Source organism: Numida meleagris, chromosome 5 (assembly GCF_002078875.1).
Source record: "Numida meleagris isolate 19003 breed g44 Domestic line chromosome 5, NumMel1.0, whole genome shotgun sequence".
NCBI lineage: Eukaryota > Metazoa > Chordata > Aves > Galliformes > Numididae > Numida > Numida meleagris.
In genome coordinates, this window is record NC_034413.1 from 35,127,615 (window position 1) to 35,146,438 (window position 18,824).

General features: G+C 39.0%; 2 protein-coding genes across 8 annotated transcripts in view; one reads left to right on the plus strand and one right to left on the minus strand.

Annotated features, from left to right (window-relative positions):
• TRAF3IP1 (TRAF3 interacting protein 1) overlaps nt 1-18,824 on the minus strand; it is a 38,251-nt gene that overhangs the window by 17,679 nt on the left and 1,748 nt on the right. For 4 of the 7 annotated variants that reach the window (XM_021398921.1, XM_021398920.1, XM_021398926.1 and 1 more), the window contains exons 3-8: nt 16,185-16,346; nt 14,739-14,879; nt 14,126-14,596; nt 12,888-12,965; nt 5,321-5,396; nt 823-921 (exon numbers count right to left, since the gene is read on the minus strand). In XM_021398921.1, coding sequence (XP_021254596.1) covers nt 823-921; nt 5,321-5,396; nt 12,888-12,965; nt 14,126-14,596; nt 14,739-14,879; nt 16,185-16,346 — 1,027 coding nt within the window. The remainder of the gene's footprint in view (nt 1-822; nt 922-5,320; nt 5,397-12,887; nt 12,966-14,125; nt 14,597-14,738; nt 14,880-16,184; nt 16,347-18,824) is intronic. The other 3 variants (XM_021398922.1, XM_021398924.1, XM_021398925.1) reach the window with 3 other exon arrangements.
• LOC110399671 overlaps nt 1-18,824 on the plus strand; it is a 48,933-nt gene that overhangs the window by 17,527 nt on the left and 12,582 nt on the right. The window lies entirely within an intron of this gene.

The window sequence follows — 18,824 nt, forward strand, 5'->3', positions numbered from 1 at the left end:
CTCGGGCTGCACGATGTTATATCCCTTTGTCCAGTTTAAGTCAGCTGTCCTAATTTTGTTCCCTCCCAGCTCCTTGGACCCTTTGCTGCAAATGGCCTTGGCTCTGTACAGCCCTGGTTAGCAGCAGCTATAAACATCGGTGTGTTATCAACATTGTTTTTCTCCTAGAACCAAAACACAGATTCATACCAGGCACTGTTGAAAGAAACAATTCTGTCTCAGCTGAAACTAAGACAGTGGTATCAACTCCCCTAACTTGTTCGTGCATCTGGATCTGGAGAGAATAAAACCACAGTTTTTTCCTTCACTCTCAGTTCTTCCTCCTACATTTTGCTTCTATTATTCCATGTATGCTGTATCTGGATACAAATATCTCATTAACCATGTATGTCTAGGGAGCCATATATAACTTTTTAAAAAAAATGGAAAAATAAGAAAGCAGAGATGGAATTTGCCTCAAAATTCCTCCGAAACACAAACATTAAGTGACACTCTCAAACACCTGCACAAAAAGGCAACATGCAGTTACAGAACAAGTTCCAAGGGATTCAGGTGCATTTTCCCTGGGACAGCATTAGCATTGGCCACTGAAAACTTGTATTCTTCTGTCCTTCCTTAATCTATGCAAGGGTAACTGGTTTATCAGGGAAGATGCATTTTTGAAACCAAAACATTAATCACAACATGTGAATAAAATAAAAGGGAGCAGATGGATTAAGTGTAAATCATGCTCTTTAAATTGCTTAACTGCATGGATTCAAGGCTGACTGCAAGGCACTCAAGTCAGCCTTTCCAAGGCAGTCAAGCTCTTACTCTACCTACCTTTCTGTTTTACTACAAGTCCTGGTTCAGCTTTCTCCTGCAGTTTAGCAACATTGTCCTCTGAAATCCCATCTGCCACACTCTTCATTTCTACAGTTCCTATAACACAAGTTTATAATTAAATTATACAATAACCATTTTAAATAAAAAAATCCATGCTAAATACTTGTTACGCTTATTATTTCTTTAAGAGCTGCCTTCATTTCATAAACCATCTTGAGTGCAAATAAATAACATTTAAAGTTCACACAAACTTTTTAAAAGACCACTGATCAAACTCCTTATGTTACTGCAAACTAAGGCCATTTCTTCAATTCAGAAGTGAGTTAGAGATATTATTTATAAGCTTAGTAGCTAGTTAAACAATATTTAACAAATAAACAAATAAAGCCTAAGTAATTACTAAAATACACAATATTGTTTGTGTGCTACTTGGAATGCACTTTGGTTTGTTCCAAAGGGTTTCCCTTTAAAAGCATTTCATATTAAAGCGATTACAAAGTTTCAAGCAAGAAAAGCTTATTTTCAGTACATGAACCCCATGACTTGAACACTGGAAGGAGAAAGCTCAAGTGTTCAAGTATACTGGCGATTCCTAAATTATGTGACATTGAGGGCAAATAGAGTCGAAGGAGGAATGATTCAGAACCATTTGTATATAATTCCTGAAAACAAAACTGAGCATTAAAAACAAACAAATCAACCAAACAAAAAAAACCCACAACCCTACTTCTACAGGTTGTCAACATATACATCACTTTGGTTTTGCCACTTAAATAGTACACACATACGCAGCCCTAACCTCACTTACAATATACTCAGTTTTTACATTCCTCAAAATGTAGAAGAAGCAGAATAAATTCAGAAATAGGAAGATACAGAAATATATGGAAGATATCTGCAGACACAGAAAGAGAGGTACTGAAAATACTGAACAAGAACTGAATTGAGTGCTTCTGCAAATTGAGTGACTGTAATATAAATAACAGACCCACAGGGTCCCTATCCTCTGGCCACCAAATATCCACCACCAGAACAAATCAGCAGACAGTTTTGAATGCTCAGGAAAAGATTTACCATATAAGCCTGACTAGCACTTCAGGTTGAAGCATACAACACTTGCAAAACAAGTGATGAAATTACTGCATGCATCATAAAGCTGCAGCTTTCAGGACATGCGGATCAATAGCAGAGGATCTCCCCATTCACCTATGCCATTGGGAGCATCCATAAACTTATACAGTCCACTGCAGCAGAAATGTTAGAATCTTAGAATTGTTAAGGTTGTAAAAGACCTGCAACACTATCAAGTCCAACCACCAACTCATCACCACCATGCCCACTCACAGGATCATAGTTGAGTTCTGTTAGCTTTGAAGATTTTGACACAGCAGCCCTGTCCTTTCATTTACCTTTGCTGACAAAGGCCAGGATGAAGGGCTACTTAATAAAATTTTTAAAAAGTTCATCACCATACAGCTGTGCTACAAGGTACCTGCAAGGTCTGGAGCTCTGCAGGAAAACCATACCAACAGAAGAAAGTTAAGTACTTCACTCCATCAGAAAGGAAATGTCTCACACACATACTGAGCACCACCTCCACAACAGAAGTGTTACTTATTTTCAAAGCAACTGTAAGTTTAAAAAAAAAAAAAACATTCAATTTATACATCAACTTTTAAATTAGAAAAAAATCTCTACTACGTGAAACTGCTTTCGGTTCCAACCAACACATGTTGGAGCTATGAAAGTAATTATGGAGTGAATAATAATAAAAATGTTATGTTAACTATAGAAAAATAAAATCCTTTTGCTTCAATACCACTATAAATTTATTTTTAATATACAGAAGTGAGCAAATGCTGTTATAACTTGGTTTCATTACCAGGAGAGAAAACTTACTTGTAATTGCTTATCTACTCCTTCATTTAACACTTTAGTTTTGTATCTATAATAGCTGAATTTGCATTCACCAGTTCAGCCATGACACTAGCCCCTTTCTGTTCTATTGCTGGGCATTTATTTGTCTCCAGTTAATGTTAGAAAAAACAGAAAGGTCTGATCATCACCAGTTGCTACAAACAACATACAGCAGGCATCAGTACACCTTCAGAAGGCTTTACTACCCTCAGGATTCCATGTTGGAGCACTTATGAGTCTTATTCTCTTTAACTCTCCCATATAAGAAAAAAAGAGTAAAAAGTAGATAAACTGAAAATTTGAGTGCGCTAGCCTGCTGCATCATGAAAAGAGTATTTTAATATACTGAACTTGGAGCCAAAACACAGGATAAAAAGTAAAACATATTTATCAGAATAATGGATGCTGATTTTAAAGACAGGATGATCCTATAAAATGTACCATGTCTAGTCGCTGTAGTTTAGAACCTGTCCAGGCTATAAAGCAAATATTCAATTTTTGAAAATAAAAAAATAAAGTTGTAGGATCTGCTACTGATCACTACAAAATAAAATGAGGACACATTTAATGGAATCCAGATTATATTTTTCAGCAACAAAATTATTAAACCCTCACAGCCCATAAATAAATGAGATGTGATATAAAATTTTCAGTAAGCACTAACTTGACTTAAGCTCCTTAATAAATGAGTGTTTATATCATACAGTCATAGAATCAATCAGGTTGGAAAAGACCCCTAAGATCCCCAAGTCCAATCCCAGCCCACCCCACCATGCCCACTGACAACATCCCTCAGTGCCACATCTCCATGGTTCTGGAACACCTCCAGGGACGGTGACTCCACCACCTCCCCGGGCAGCCTGTACCAAAGCATCACCACTCTTCCTGAGAGTAACTTTTTCTTAATATCCAACCTGAACCTCCCTTGGTGCAATGTAAAGCCATTACTTCTCATCCTATCACGATTACCTGGGAGCACAGGCTGCGGCACTGTACACCAGTCAGGCGTGATGGCCACAGTCTCATCAGAGGCATCTCCTGGCTGGGCACAAGATGGGCCTCTTACAGCTTGTCATTTCCTGCTGATAATTCATGGGTAACAAATAAACACCTGGCCTTCCTTCCTCAGCACTCCCAGCAGAAATGTCACAGAGTTTGCCTCATTACATCCAGCTAGGCTACTGAGGAAGATGATCTGGGATATGGATTCAGTGCTGATGATATCTAGAGCACCTTCCCTGGTGCTCTAGACTCAAACCACAAGGTCCTAGCCTGACATCAACGCAGGTGCGATACAGAATCACAGAACTGTAGGGGTTGGAAGGGACCTCTAGAGATCATCGAGTCCAACCCCCCTGCTAAAGCAGGTTCCCTACAGCAGTTTGCACAGGTAGGCACTGAGTTACTGCTGACCACATACAGTTGACCATAGCTGTAATGACAAACATTGTTGGAAGCAAAAGACATACAAACACACAGAGTTGTTTCAAAACTCTCTAACCAAAGGGGCTATAAGCCAAAGGTTTTAGTGAACAACTCATCTTCATCTGCTCTCCAGTTTATACCTGGACTACTGCAAGTATCTCAAGTTACCTAAATCATTTTGAAAAGTTTTGCTAGTCTCAAATTTAACCAACTATCTTTTTGATTAAAAAAGCCCAGACAGTTGAACACAAATGTGTATGGTTTAATGTACTGCTTACCAAACAAATACCCAGGGAAATTCCTTGTTGCACTGAGCAGTATTCAGTTAACCTCATAGAACATGGCTTTTTTCCCCCTTCTTTTTTTATGACAAATGTAATCTTTTCAGTTATAATCCCAGAATTTCAAAAGAAATCAAATACCCTAGGACTTCAGATCCTTGAGAAAGGATTAAGAAATTGAGAAGATAAATTTAGGAATTACACACTTCCCAGATATTAGTAAGTGATGAAGTTAAATATTTCAGGGTTCACATTTGTATAATTAGTACTTACAGGAAAGCATATCTTGCTTCATAAATGTCTTTAATCTTACTAAAACTATCTTAAACAACACATCTTAAAACTTACTTAAACTAAAGTACTGTGCTGAATATCGATCTGTTTGAAGTATTTAAGGAACCTTTAGATGATCCTTTCTGTAAAGTAATGTGCAATAATCATTTGAGATATACTATCTACTTACCCTCATTAACAGAAATGAGACAAAAAAATTAAGTCTCTCAAAGTTTTGCAAGTCATTTTTGTCTAATTTTGCCAGATTATGGAGCAAAGAAACAGTTTCTGTGAAACTAATAGACAAAGAAATAGTTTTAGACCAGTCACAAAGTCTATTCAGAGAGCAAACTACTAATATCGCAAGAAGATTGAACTTATGTCTGCAATTTTGCATAAAGAATGTGACCAAACTGAATTAAGTACTACTTTCCATGCAACAAATCTACGCAGAAAAACAGCCCACTGGATTCATAAATGCAAACTGGGTAAAAAACAAGCATTCAAAATAATAAACAAGGATATTTAGGATTTTATCCTGTCCCAGGATAACAACCCTTCAGCATATTTAATAGAAAAAATATCATCCTCCTGGTTACCTTCTCCTCCGGGTTTGGCGCGTTGCCTTGATCCATTTGTTGAAGACTGCCTTGATATTCCTGCAGGACTTTCACTCTTAAAAAAACAAAACAAACAAACAAAAAAACCCCCACAAATTTATGTATCTTCATATAAAAATGTATATATTTAGAAATAAAATTGAATTATATGTGTTGCTTTTTTGTCTACATTTATTATACATTAAAAAAAATACTTACAGAACTGATGCACACACAGAAAAAATATCTAGTCTGTTTTCCTCAGAAGAGTTTGCAGATACTTTTGCTGGATACGTGCTAGCTATCTTTTTTTTAAATGAACTTGAAATATGATCATATTTCACTACTGTAAAGGCAACTTCCAAAGGTGAAACAAGCACATCCAAGGCAGAGCTCCTGCAAAACTTGCAGAGCATGTGTGATGCCATTACTGGTCTAGGAATAGAATGTTTTGCTTCTAGTGAGCTATCCAAAGGGTTAAGATGCTTCCCCTCCATGTTTCAGCCACATCACACACACTTTTCCGCTTTAATCTTCTGGGAAGTGTTTTGAATTTCCTTCCAAAACAGAAGTAGACACTACAAAATTGTGGCACTAGACACACAGTCTTTTACTGAAACACGGACTAACAAAGAAACTGAAAGGTCAGCAAAGAAGCAGCAGGAGATCTGAAGGTACAGCTGGAACAGAAAGGGTGATAACAGTCCATAAGTGGAAAAGATAAAATCGAAGGAAAGATCAGGACGTTTATGAGGACTCTGTCCAAAGCCCACAAGTGATTCAGAGAGGCCAGGAAATGAAGGCAGGAAAGCACACACAAGCATGATTATTTTGTTTTCTCTGGATATAGCTTTCACTGCCTGAAGTTAAGGACAGCTGACTGACAGTACTTTCTGCAAAGGCCCTACGTTAAGCATCCAGCAGCTGTATGCCTCCAGAGAAAGGATAAGGTGTAAAGGAGAGCTCCTGCTGACCCAGAACAGCTTGTGGGTACAGATGAGGAAAGAATGGAGGCACCGCATCCCCTTATATCCCATTCCTGGGCAGCAGAAGGTCTGAGGGCAGGCGACTCATCCAGGAAGAACAACCTCAGCACTGGCTTCATGATTACATGCAGACTGGAGGATGCAGCCAGCAACGGAATCTGGCCCACCAGGTGCTCAGCGTTTCTCACCCCTCACATTACTGCCCCAGCGATAAGCCAGCAGCTTCCATCATCTCTGCCCTTGAGAGGCCCATCTGGAGTACAGTATCCAAACCTGGGCCACCAGCACAAGAGGATGCAGAGCAGTTAGATTGGGCCAGAGAAGGGCCACAAAGATGATTCCCACAGGATTTTCGCCTTATCTACTTATTTTGCAATTTGTGTGAATTAACAACTCACGAAGTTTGCAAGTGAGAATTACCTGCCAACTCCATAAATAATGCCCATATTCACAAAACTAATGAGAATTACATTTTCTTCCATTTCTATGTTAACACTGTGTTCCAATACTCTGAAACAGAAAACTGCCAAATTACAAAATGTAATAACACTTGTTTTCCATATCTCCTATTTATGGCAATGGAACACACATGCCATAAGGGAAAACAATACTACAAGATGCTTCAAAATACAAGATACTGATAAATGTATTTATTCAGTGTGATCACAGAATATCCTGAGTTGGAATATGCAAACCATGACAGGAAAGTGAGCAGTGTAAGCAAAAGTCAGCTCCAACAATTTGGGTAATTCAGAATCTACATTTCCTTCATCTCTACAACTGTAATCTCACATGTATGTTAGGAGTTTCAGCACACTGGTATTCAATCAGCCAAAAGCAAGCCCTATATCCTTCACTTTGCAAAAAATTTCACCAGCTGGCTAGTGTTTTGCAGTCCCGCAAAAGTCAGGCTCCCCATAGCTTCACAGCCTGGTTCTGCAGACCTGCAGGCCGCATCTGGTACACTCACTATTTAGCAGCTCTTTGGGTGATGTAATTATTAGCACAGGTGGGGAAGGAGTTGAGAGTAGGTGCTGAGGCTTCTGGAGGAGTGGATTCAGTCATTTATTTATGTCAGGTAGTGACTGCAAACACTGCTTAACACTTTTGTAGTGCCAGATGTGCACACTGGCAACAGGTGCAAAGTAAAACACTAAAATTTAATCACTATGGTAGCATACAAAAACATAAAGCCAACCATATTTATGACTTGAGTCTTTCCAAAGGGAGATAAAATAGGTCCTTCTTCTTAATTCTGAAGTTCCAAAACTTCAAAAAGCAGTAAATGCAGTCATTAAAAAGTAATCTTACACTTCATCTCACACCATAAAGGAAAAAAATTATTTAAGTGGAATCCTAGATGGATGTACACACTTCCCAGTTTTGAGTAATTGCATTTCTATTTGGAGAGGATACAGTAGTCTGCTGTAAACCATCCAACTGGCTGTTTTATTACTAATCTTTAAATAGGCTGATTTTCACTTTAAGACATAAGAAAATAATGATTTGTAATGTTTCAGCTGGTCAAGAAGAACGTGCTCTGAAAAGACATCCTGCCAAACTGTTAATTCCTCTTACCTTCCATGCAGTAAACAACCTCTATATTCACAAAAGGATCTCATAAACAGTTTCTATCAGTAACTTTTATACAGGGATCTTCAAGCTCCACGTGCTCTGATTTTGTGAATAGAACTACTGTTAAAACTTACTGAGAGTTCTCCTAATGTCTCGTACTGAATATTAACAGAAGGCAGCACATACAGGAGGTCAGATTTTTCTCCTGCATTATAGCCATGCAGTTTGCCTTATGGGCGTATGCACACTGCCGTAGTATAACAGTTTCTGCCCTCCTAACTAATTCTGGGCATAGAATCACAAAGGTTGGAAAAGACCTCTAAGGTCATCTAGTCCAACTGCCACATCACTACTGTGCCCACTTGCTTACATACATCTCCTCCTGCCATGGCCACTCCATGCATCAGCAGTCATGGGGACAAAAACCACTCCCACCCAAGCAAGGGAGGTGGACAGCTCACCATATAAACCAGCCACTGTGAATTCCCTCCTGTAATTCATCAGGTCCACTGAGAGTTCACTAATAATAAGAATTACATCTGTGAATAGGAATCTAATTCAATCTTCTGTCTATTCTGGATGACTTTGCTTCTAATTAGACCCATGGTGCAGGAGGTATATTTACATGTGTACTGTCAGTAACATATATATAGATTTCTTATAACAATAAACCAATATATACACGTATAAATATACTTTCCATTTTTGTGCAACATATATATCAGCATATAAATACAGCTAATTTCTAAGGCTTTTACTGCAAGCTACAGATCCCTCAAAGATTTTCATTGCTCTTTTCCTTAAATTGCCTGTATTTCTTGTATTTACTCCTAAATAGCCATAGTTATTAATAGGCTTAATTTATTAGTGTGTAACAGCAACATAAAAAGATCCATTTGACTGTGTGGTGATAACACTAGGATAATATTGATCAGTTACCTTTTCCTGAAAGAGATGCTCAGAAGATGATGTTCTATTGCTGTTAGATTCTGCTAATTAAAACCTCTCAAGCAGAGAGTTATTAGAAAAAAACCATCAGCTATTTCTTAACAATGCAAATTTGAACATTGGACTTCTATTACGTGAGTCAATTACAAATAACCGGCACCAAAAAGAATTCCAGTTCACAGCACTGTAACAAAATTATCTAAGCCATGTTTAGGAGATTTCGATGGAACAATTCTCTCTGCTGCTTCTAGGGTAGTTATGTCATTTTTCATTCAGTAGTTGTTTCATTACAGATGAGTTCCAACAGAAGTTCATTACATAGGACTTAGAGGCTGATTCAAATGACCAGTTCCAGAGCAATATGGTTTGTACAGCAAAAATAAAAGTTGTTACAGAAGTGGCCAGAAGTTACAGGATATTACAAAAAGCTTTAGCCAAAAGTTTCAGCAGCCATCTGTAAAATGGAAGAGACTTTTCCAACGTGTTTTGCCATAGGCGTAAATGACATACCTGCTCTGCAGACACTTTCATATAAACAGCACCATATGCTCAGAAGGTCTGACCTCAGAAGGTCAGAACTTCCTCTTGTCAAAAGACAAAGTTGTTTTTTTTTATTATTATTATTGTGTAGCATGACTGAGCTTCTAAGCGCCCATTTTAAACAAGATTTCTACCTGAGCTGGACTGAGTGAAGAGACTACAACTTGGCTTGCTCCAATCAGAAACAGCATGGTATGCAACAGCCTTCAAGCAGAAAGGAGTCTCCCAATTGCCACGTGTTGGCCAAATGTTTCTTCTTAATTCCTACTTATATTTGCTTCCTTTTAGTTCCAGAAAATTACAGATACCCACATGATGACTATTACATGCCTGGTAACATACAGTTTCTTCAGTTCAAGAAAAACACACGAAAAAGATCAACCTGTGAAAATGTAAATAGCATTTTAAGGTTGCCCTCAGATAATTAGCAGCAAGAAAAATGAAAATTTTGATGAATAATGATAGAATCTCATCTAGGTTCCTAATCTCAAAGGAATAATACCAACAACTAAATTTTATATGGTAACTTTGCTGTACACATACAATATTAAAAAAAAACAGCACATGAATTTGAATGCAGCACAGAATCCACGTAGTTTGAAATTCCACGGACATCTCAAACTGAATAAAAGTCCCCATTTTCCCATTTTTCCTATGTCCTTATGCTGCAAAGCAGGCAGCATGTCTCACGAAAGGACCTATGTGAAATACCGTGGAAACGATATGAAAATCAACTGGAAGACAAGAAGCACATTGCAACATAAAGGCAGGGAAGATTGTGCTTGGGAGGAAAGAGAAGCTGTGGCTTGGAGCGTGATGGCAGAGAGAAGGACTAGAGGCCAACAGTATGCTGGGCTGCATCAACAGAGAGATGACAACAGCAGGGCAAGGGAGGGGATTGTCCCCATCTACTCTGCCCTTGTGAGGCCCTATTTGGAGTACTGCATCCAGGCCTGGGGGCCCCAGCACAAGAAAGACGTGGAGCTGTTGGAGTGGGTCCAGAGGAGGGCAGTGACGATGATCCAGGGACCTGAGTTACCTCTCCTATGAAGAAAGGTTGAGGAAGTTGGCCTTGTTCTGCCTGGAGAAGAGAAGGCTCCAGGGAGACCTCATTGCAGCCTTCCAGTACTTAAAGGGAGCTCAGAAACAGGAGGCAGACCAACTTTTTATATGGTCTAATAGTGATAAGACAAGGGGCAATGGTTTTAAACTAAAAGAGGGGAAATTTAAGTTAGATTTTGGGAAGAAATTTTTTACTCAGGAAGGTGGTGAGGCACTGGCACAGGTTGCCCAGAGAGCTGTGGGTGCCCCATCCCTGGAGGCATTCAAGACCAGTTTGGATGCGGCCCCGGGCAGCCTGATCTGGTGGGTGACAACCCTGTCCATGGCAAGGGGTTGAGACTGGATGGTCTTTAAGGTCCCTTCCAACCTAAGCCATTCTGTGACTCTATGATAAGCCATTATTGTGTAACTGAACCCAACAGGAACAAACCAGGAAAGAAGAAATCTGTCCTTAGAGCAGAACAAAGTAGGCAACACATTAGACAATGGCATATAAGACACAGTTTGAAAGGGGTTGCTTTAACTTGTTTCACTTGCTGTGTATTTTTAAAAAGCTAAAAAATGGATGCTTAAGATTTATTAATGCAGCACACACCACCAAATAATACAATCAAATACTCTTTCTGGGCATAAATACATAAATTGTTTCCTTTGTTTTTAATACATTTGTTTCACATGACTTAAATGGTATTACAGTAGTTTAAATCAGGGTAAACCCCTGGAAACAAAGGCATTACCCTGCTGTGAAACTACCATGAGGAAAGTAAGATCAACCCCAGTCCATTAAGATGCACTTCTCAACCATTTCATGCTGGAATTTTCTCTAAATCACTTTACACAGCTATTCTAGGTCTCCAGCTTTAAAGATTCATTGGGAACATTTTCATTTCATTCCTCTCTTCCATGGTCTTAGAAAGGTGACCATTTGTCACGCACTGGTCTAAAGTGTACGTTTTCAAAACCTAAAAGCAAAGCAGTATCTACTGTTATGCAAGCAAGTAAAGGCAAAGCATGTTATCTAGATTTAAGGTAATAAACCAGCATGCCTTGGAATCACTCCCAAAAGCACTTAAGATGGGAAATAAAACTTAACCGCACTAGCTTATTATAGTGGTGCCCAAGAGCACTACGATAGTTTGGGATGAGGCTCAGAATTTCCATTAGAGACCCAATTTGCAGGAAGTTTAACTTGGCCTTGAACGTCTGCTTCAGGCTAAAAACTATTTTATAAGCTTTCCCTCCAAGTGCCAATAATTTAAAAACTTCACTTGGATTCCAGTCAAAGAACTGCTATAAATTTGTCACCTCATGTAGAAGACACAATGATGTCAGTGGCCCACAGGCTTCCAACAGAGACTCCTGCTGGACTTGGGATGCTGCCTATTTCTTCCTAGCATGAACTACTTCAGGCTAATTTATTGAAGGCTCACTTTTAAACATCTAGCCATATGGCTCCTTAATTCCCCAAATTGCCTCAGGTCATCAAGAAGCAGCAGCTGCAGACACAATGGTATCTCAAACAACAGCTACTGTTCAGAGGCAGTCAGCGAGTTCCTATTCCACTCTACCATCATCCAGCTGCAAAACACAGGCTCAAATGCAACACTGGATTTATTTTCCACTCAACACAGCAAATTCTATTAAAACACCTGTCCTAAATCCCAGCAGCTGGCACGGTGCCATGGTTTGGATTTAGGGTAAGAGCAATGTTGATAACACACTAACAGTACAGTTGTTGCTAAGGAGTGCTTACACTTCGGAACTTTTCAGCTTCTTGTGCTGGCTGGCAACAAGGAACTGGGGTGCATAAAGAGATGGGAGGGGACAAAACCAAGACAGCTCACCTAAGCTGGCCAAAGGGATATCCCGTATATGGCATCATCCTGACACGGCCAGGACTCCATTGCCTGGCGACTGGCTGGGCATCAGTCAGCTGCTGGTGAACAAATGAGTTTTACATTGCTTGTTTGTTTGTTTTTCTTTTCTTTATGTTTTTTTTCCCTTTTCTTTTTTGTCTTATTAAACTCCCTTTATCTCAGCCCATGAATTTTTGCACTTTTAACTTTTTCAGTTCTCTCCTCCAGTCCACAGCTGGGGGAGTGAGTGAGCAGCTGTGTCGTGCTGAGCTGCCTGATCAAACAAACAAATAACTGCCTTCCAGGAGAGACTCGAGAGGAAGGAGGAGAAACCTTTGAACAAATAAACATTTTTCTGAAGTAGTCAACATATCAATAAAAAGAACTAAAAATATGGAAACTGAAACAAACTGAGTAGGCTTTTTTTGTCCAAGCTATAAGAAATTTAAAAACAAGCAAAAACCAGGCAACCTATTTTAGAGCCCTAAAATTTGGCATTTACCTAACTTTCAATCTTAATTTCCTTAATGCAGATTTCCAAACCATTCTAAAATGGAACACTTTCAAAATTTGCCTTCCCAGATCTTCTATATCACTAACCTCATTATCTGGCTGGCACTTGCTGGCTTTAGTTGGCCTCTGCAGTTTTCTAAGCTTGGATTCCTCAGAATCTGCAGACTAAAAGGAAATATTTGCTTTAGATTCCATGTGCTGAGGAGCAACCTACTTAGCTGAAATATATGAAAGAGGAAATGAGCATACAGTGGAACTGAGTGCATTACAACAGCATTTTTAACCATCTACATGCCCTCCTCAACCTGCCTGGCTCTCTTGGAAGCCTAACAGAGCAAGAACCACTGTTCAGTGTTCTTTTTGAGTAAGAAAAGATGGGAGGGATGAAAAGGACTAAGAAGAAGCCTTAAAGCCAGCAAACAAGTACTGACAGAAGTGCCTTCTCACATGTATCAAAAACTTAGCTACCTAACAGAAGCATTCTTGATATCCATTAATCCTGGATTTCTACTTTGAGCCAGTGTGCAAAACAATAGAAAAGGAGAATGACAAAGACAAAGATTAAAAAAAAAAGAGAGAGAATTGAAGTCAATAAAGTGATGGCTCTTAAGACACTTTAGGACTTGGCATTGAGAAAGCCTGAAGCATGGGATAATGGTGGATGTGCTCCTTCTCAATGATGCAACAATATGTACAGAGTGCCCTTGCATTATTTGGTCTATATAGGCTTCCAATAGTACTTTTAAGAAAAAAAAAACAAGTAGACAGAAAGCAGCATAGACTAGAAAGCCAGAAAAAAAATGGCTGTGTGACTCCATCCTATGGGTCCCTCTATGGAAGAAGTAAGCTCAAGAGTGAGACATGCAACCAGCTATGGTTCAAAGGAACACTCCTCAATCCCCATCTTTCCCAAAAGCTAGCTATGGCTGAAGCAACAGCATGCATTTCTGGGAAGATGCATGACAATGTAATGAACAGTTGCAACAATTGCTGCCACTCCACTCTGCCAAACTGCATCTGATGTGATCAGGAGAATTCAAACAAGCACGGTTCAGAAAATAAACTGCTTAACAGACATTCAGGAAGCACAGTAAGATGAATCTGATTGTTCACAGACAGGAAGGTGCACACACAGCCTCAGCCACATTCTTAACAGATTAAATCCATACAAAAAAAAATATTCACTTTGGGAAAGCAAGTGCTGTTACAGTAAGTGCTTAATGGATGAACATAGAACGCAACACACAGGATCATCGGAAACAAATATTCAGTCCCTACTAAAGCACGCCAAAAGATATTTTGCTCTGAAATAAGATTTCAATTACCTTTTTCTCTGCTTTATCCTTTCCATGTTCTTGTACATGCTCCTTATCTTTCCCTCTGTCTCTATGTCTATCCCTTTCACGGTCTTTTCCCTTTTCTCTGTCTTTCTCTCGTTCTCTCTCCCTAGCCTTATCTTTGTCTCTTTCTTTCAGTCTGTCTGTTTCTCTTCCTCCTTCATTTTTTTTCTCCCTTTCCTGTACTTTATCACATTCAACATTATCTTCTCGTTCTATGTGTCTTTTTCCCTTGTTTTTTTCTGTTTCTCTTCCGTGTTTGGTTATTCTGCTTTTATTTCTTTCCTTTTCTTGTTTTTCTCCATCCTTAAAGTTGTCCCTTTCAGAGTCTTTGTGCCTGTCTTCATTATTCTTCTGTTTTTCACTTTCTGTTTCTCTTTTTTCACTCTCTTTGATATCTCCTTTGGGTTTTCTGTCTCTGCTTGAACTTCTGTCTTTAACGTCAGTATCTCCTCTTCCCTAAAAGAAAGTAAAAACTAATATTCAGTTTCAATACATGGCAACTCTATCTTGTAGTTACTTTCTACATACAACATGCCCACTAAGAGAAATTAAAAAAACTAATAATTGCTAACCACTGTACCCAACAAGAGTTGCCTACCTCTTTATCCCTTCGGTTTTTGTGGTCTTCTGTTTTGGACTCCTTGCTTTCTATATCTCGAGGTTTAGAGGATGGAGGTTTTCCTTTAGCATCAGCTCTTTCCCCAGCTAAGATCTTTTTTACAGCAGCATCACTGGACAGCTGCAAGAAACAGAAAAATTCCCTGAAATGAGCTACTTCATTAAATATTTCCCTTCTTCCTAACTCTGTAGTCAACAGGACTTTTTTATTTCTTTTGAAATGCAGTTTACACTTCTGCCCTTCTAAATTAAACATCTCTTTGTAATTCTTGTAGTAATTCTATTATGCATACTAGGCTTATATAAATACACGGTGCTTTTTATCTGTTGTAGCACAATTATCAGTTCAAGCTGTACAACCTTATACATTTCTCAAAATGGTAAGGTAAACTGCTGTCAAATCCTTATTCCACAATTGCCAGATCAGTTCAATACTCTTAAAACCACATCATGTTGCATGTAAGCTGAAGTTAACAGTGTTTAAAAAGCTTTTGCCCTTGGTTCAGTTTTTAAAAAGATGTAAAATTATTAATGAGATCACTTAATTAAGTTAAAGACATGCCTTCAACGTCCAAGTGGCACGCAGTCTGACTATGCTTCAAGAAAAAAAAAATCCACACCATCAGGTTGCTGGGGAATTCTTCCTGAAACAGGATTAGCTTTTACATCTTCAAAACTGAGACGGCCTTGGAGGTTGACTCCTGGTTGTCTCCTGGTTTGTAAAATACAAAACTGCGAATTTTTGTGGGTTTTCATATTTGGACAGTAACATCTGCGTTTACAGCATCTGCCTGAACTACGTAACTCCAAACTGAAGAACTGAAAATATCAAGCTAGTTAGAACCCAAAGCAAACCTTTTCCACAATGCACATGCAGCTTGTATTTCACAGTAAAGACAAAGGGCTAATAACCTTGGCTTGAATGTATAGACTAGAGCCTTTGGTTATTATATCTCATCACAATGTTCTACAAAGCTGTGCCATCAAACTCAGCCCATCTCAGTTCCTCCTCAATCTCAAGCAATTAATAAGGGAGAAGTCTGTCTCTTTCAGTTAACTAAAAGGAAATAATATCAATGTAAATGATTAGATTATTGGACAAAGATTACCCAGACAAAACCTTCACACAGCTTGTGAATATCGTAGTCTTTCACTGCTAAAGACACAGTTTCTTCTCTCACATAACTTCACAGGTTTTTAGACCAAGATATCTAGAATGTATTTGTGTGGGGACCTGGCTCAAACGCTGCTAAGGACCATATACTATGCATCTGTTATTATAAGTGGTAACCCAACACAGTATATCTTCTGTAATTAAAAATAGCAAATGAGTGTCAAAGTCTGTCACAAATGAGCTCTGATAATATATAAAATAAACACATATCTCTTTAACGATGTAGATGAAATATATATGGCGATGTCATACCTTATTTAAGCAACACTTCCCAATGGCTTGCAGAAACTCATTTGTTTTCTCAGGTTCGTGTCCAGCCACAACACGTGCTGGTTTTACTGACAGTGGCTCTCCTGTTACCATTACAACAGCATCAATGGCCTTCTGAAGGAAGCTGATTTTGGCATCTTTATCCTAGAAAAACAACAATTAAGAAATAACTGTGAGATTCTAAAGTAACTACATACACCACCTCAAGTTGTGGGTGGTGTACAGTTGCACAACTGGAGCAGCTCAGCTATGGCTCACAAGCAAGCTTTGCCAGGGCTGTCAAGAGCAAAGGAAAAGCTGCACTCACTGAGACAAAGCACCAGGAGCTGTTCAGCCCTGAACATCTTTCAGGACAGAAGTTCCAGTCTTATGGGTCAACTGAAGGGTTTACATATTGATACATGCATTGTACAAACCAGACTTAACAGTGAGTAAAGGAAACATAAGAAGGACGGTGGTCAAGACATACAGGTACATATATTATCTCCATGGATACCAGATGTGTTTTAGTTTTACAATTTTACTTTAAAAACAACTTTCCCTAAATATCCTTCAGCAAAGATGATGGCTTTGGGTGATTATGTAAAATCATTTAAACATCCTGATCCTGATTGGGCACTGATCGACTGGCTATCTTGGGAGCACAGACCCAGTACAACCTGGATCTAATTTGACAGACATACCAATAAAAAGGAAAGCAACAGAAGCCCATAATTCCTCAGCTGAGTAAGGCCAACATTCTTTCTAAAGGCCATCTGTAGCATTATCTATTCCTGTGGCACTGGAGTTTTGCAGAGCTGTACATGTGATGTCTCGAGTACTGGAGCTGCTCCATAAACAAGAACTGGGTTGTGCCACAAGCATGTGAATGGTAACCAAACGCGTGGGAAGACAGTCTCCAGAGTCAGGGTACTTCCCATCTTCAGCTCTTTCAAACAGATTAAAACAAACAACCACCACATTGCTCAGATTTTCAGATTGTCTCCATTAACATCAGGACTGCTTCGTCCTCACCAGTGCTCTCTGCATTCAAAAACTAAAACCAAAAAGAAAAAAGGGAAGGAAATGCTGCAACCTCCTTCTATTAAAACAGTTGTCCATCCTCTCAAGGACATATGAAATCTATTAACACAGGGAAAGAAGCAGGACGGTATCCTAACACAAATATTTTCAAATAGTAGTGATCCAGAAGTCCCTCCTAGATAATATCAATATCGTTATCAATGTTTTCTGTCCAAACAAGAAATTTTCATAACCTACAGCTCCTACCTGAGTCAGTAAATAAAGTTCTGTCAGAATAGAATCAAACATCTGAAACAGTGCTGAGAGCTTTAAGAAACATCCAGCAACGATTACATTCTATTAAGAAAAGAATCATAGAATCATAGAATGGTTTGGGTTGGAAGGGACCCCAAGGATCATCAAGTTCCAACCCCCCTGCCACAGGCAAAGCCACCGCCAACCTCCAGATCTCGTACTAGACCTGGTTGCCCAGGACCCCATCCAACCTGGAAAAGGCATCTCTGCTACTCCATGCAGATAAACTTTTCATACATGCATAATAGAAAGCTGATGGAAAAGACTAACAGAGCAAGCCTGATATCCAGTCTTTCCATTTGTAAAAGAACAATGTTACAATTGCCCCAAAGAGACAAACCTTCCTGATAAACATGAAGATAACAATACCTTCCAATGCAGCTGGCAGCAAGAAGTGTATTTATTTCAAAAAAGTCCCAGCAATTCAGGAAAATTCCTACTGACATTCCCTTACACACTTAGATCCCTTTCCATCTCTATGATACGAATTGCTTTGCCTGCACAAAGCACAACTCAGTGAGGTCCAACTGCTTGCTCTGCCAGTTTGATGCAGCTCATGGATACTTCCAGCCTAGGAAATCTGCTTTTTTGATCCACAAATAAAATACACAGTGTTCTCCAAATGAGAGAGACCATGTGCTAAGCTACTTTTCACAGAACCTACTGACACGCTTCAACACAGAAAGGATAAACAAAATCAACTGATCCATTGTATAATTCATTTAGACTTTTAGTTTTCACAGCAACAATTAGTAACAGAAATAAGTGTAGGACCAATAATCAGCCCCAGGAAGTGCATAAACCATCCATTTAACTGGCTATATAGATGCAAGACAACAGTTTCAGTTGCTATGTTAAACAATCACCAACGGATGTAGCTATTTAACTAGCAACACACAAAATGCATTATTTGCCATGAATAAGTGACAAAAGTTTTGAGCCAAGTCGGTATTGAGAGAAGGCAGCATGCATTGCTTAGCAAAGAGGCAGGCACTAGAAGATAAGTAACGCAGACTAAAGTCATAATTGCACTTAAGAAAAGTATTTTTCACTAATAGCATTGAACTCCTCTTTCAGTAATCAGCCATTCATAATGGCTGTAGTAATGGTAATAAGACTACTATAGAACACACATAACTGAAGAACGCATTATTAAGCAACAGTATTTTCTGTCTATGTGTATAAAGTATACATATATGGGCTTGTTCAGCTTGCAGAAGGCTCCAGGGAGGTATTCAAGCAGTGTGCTGATACTTGAGGGGAGCTTATAAACAGCAGGGAGACTGACTGTACACACAGTCTGAT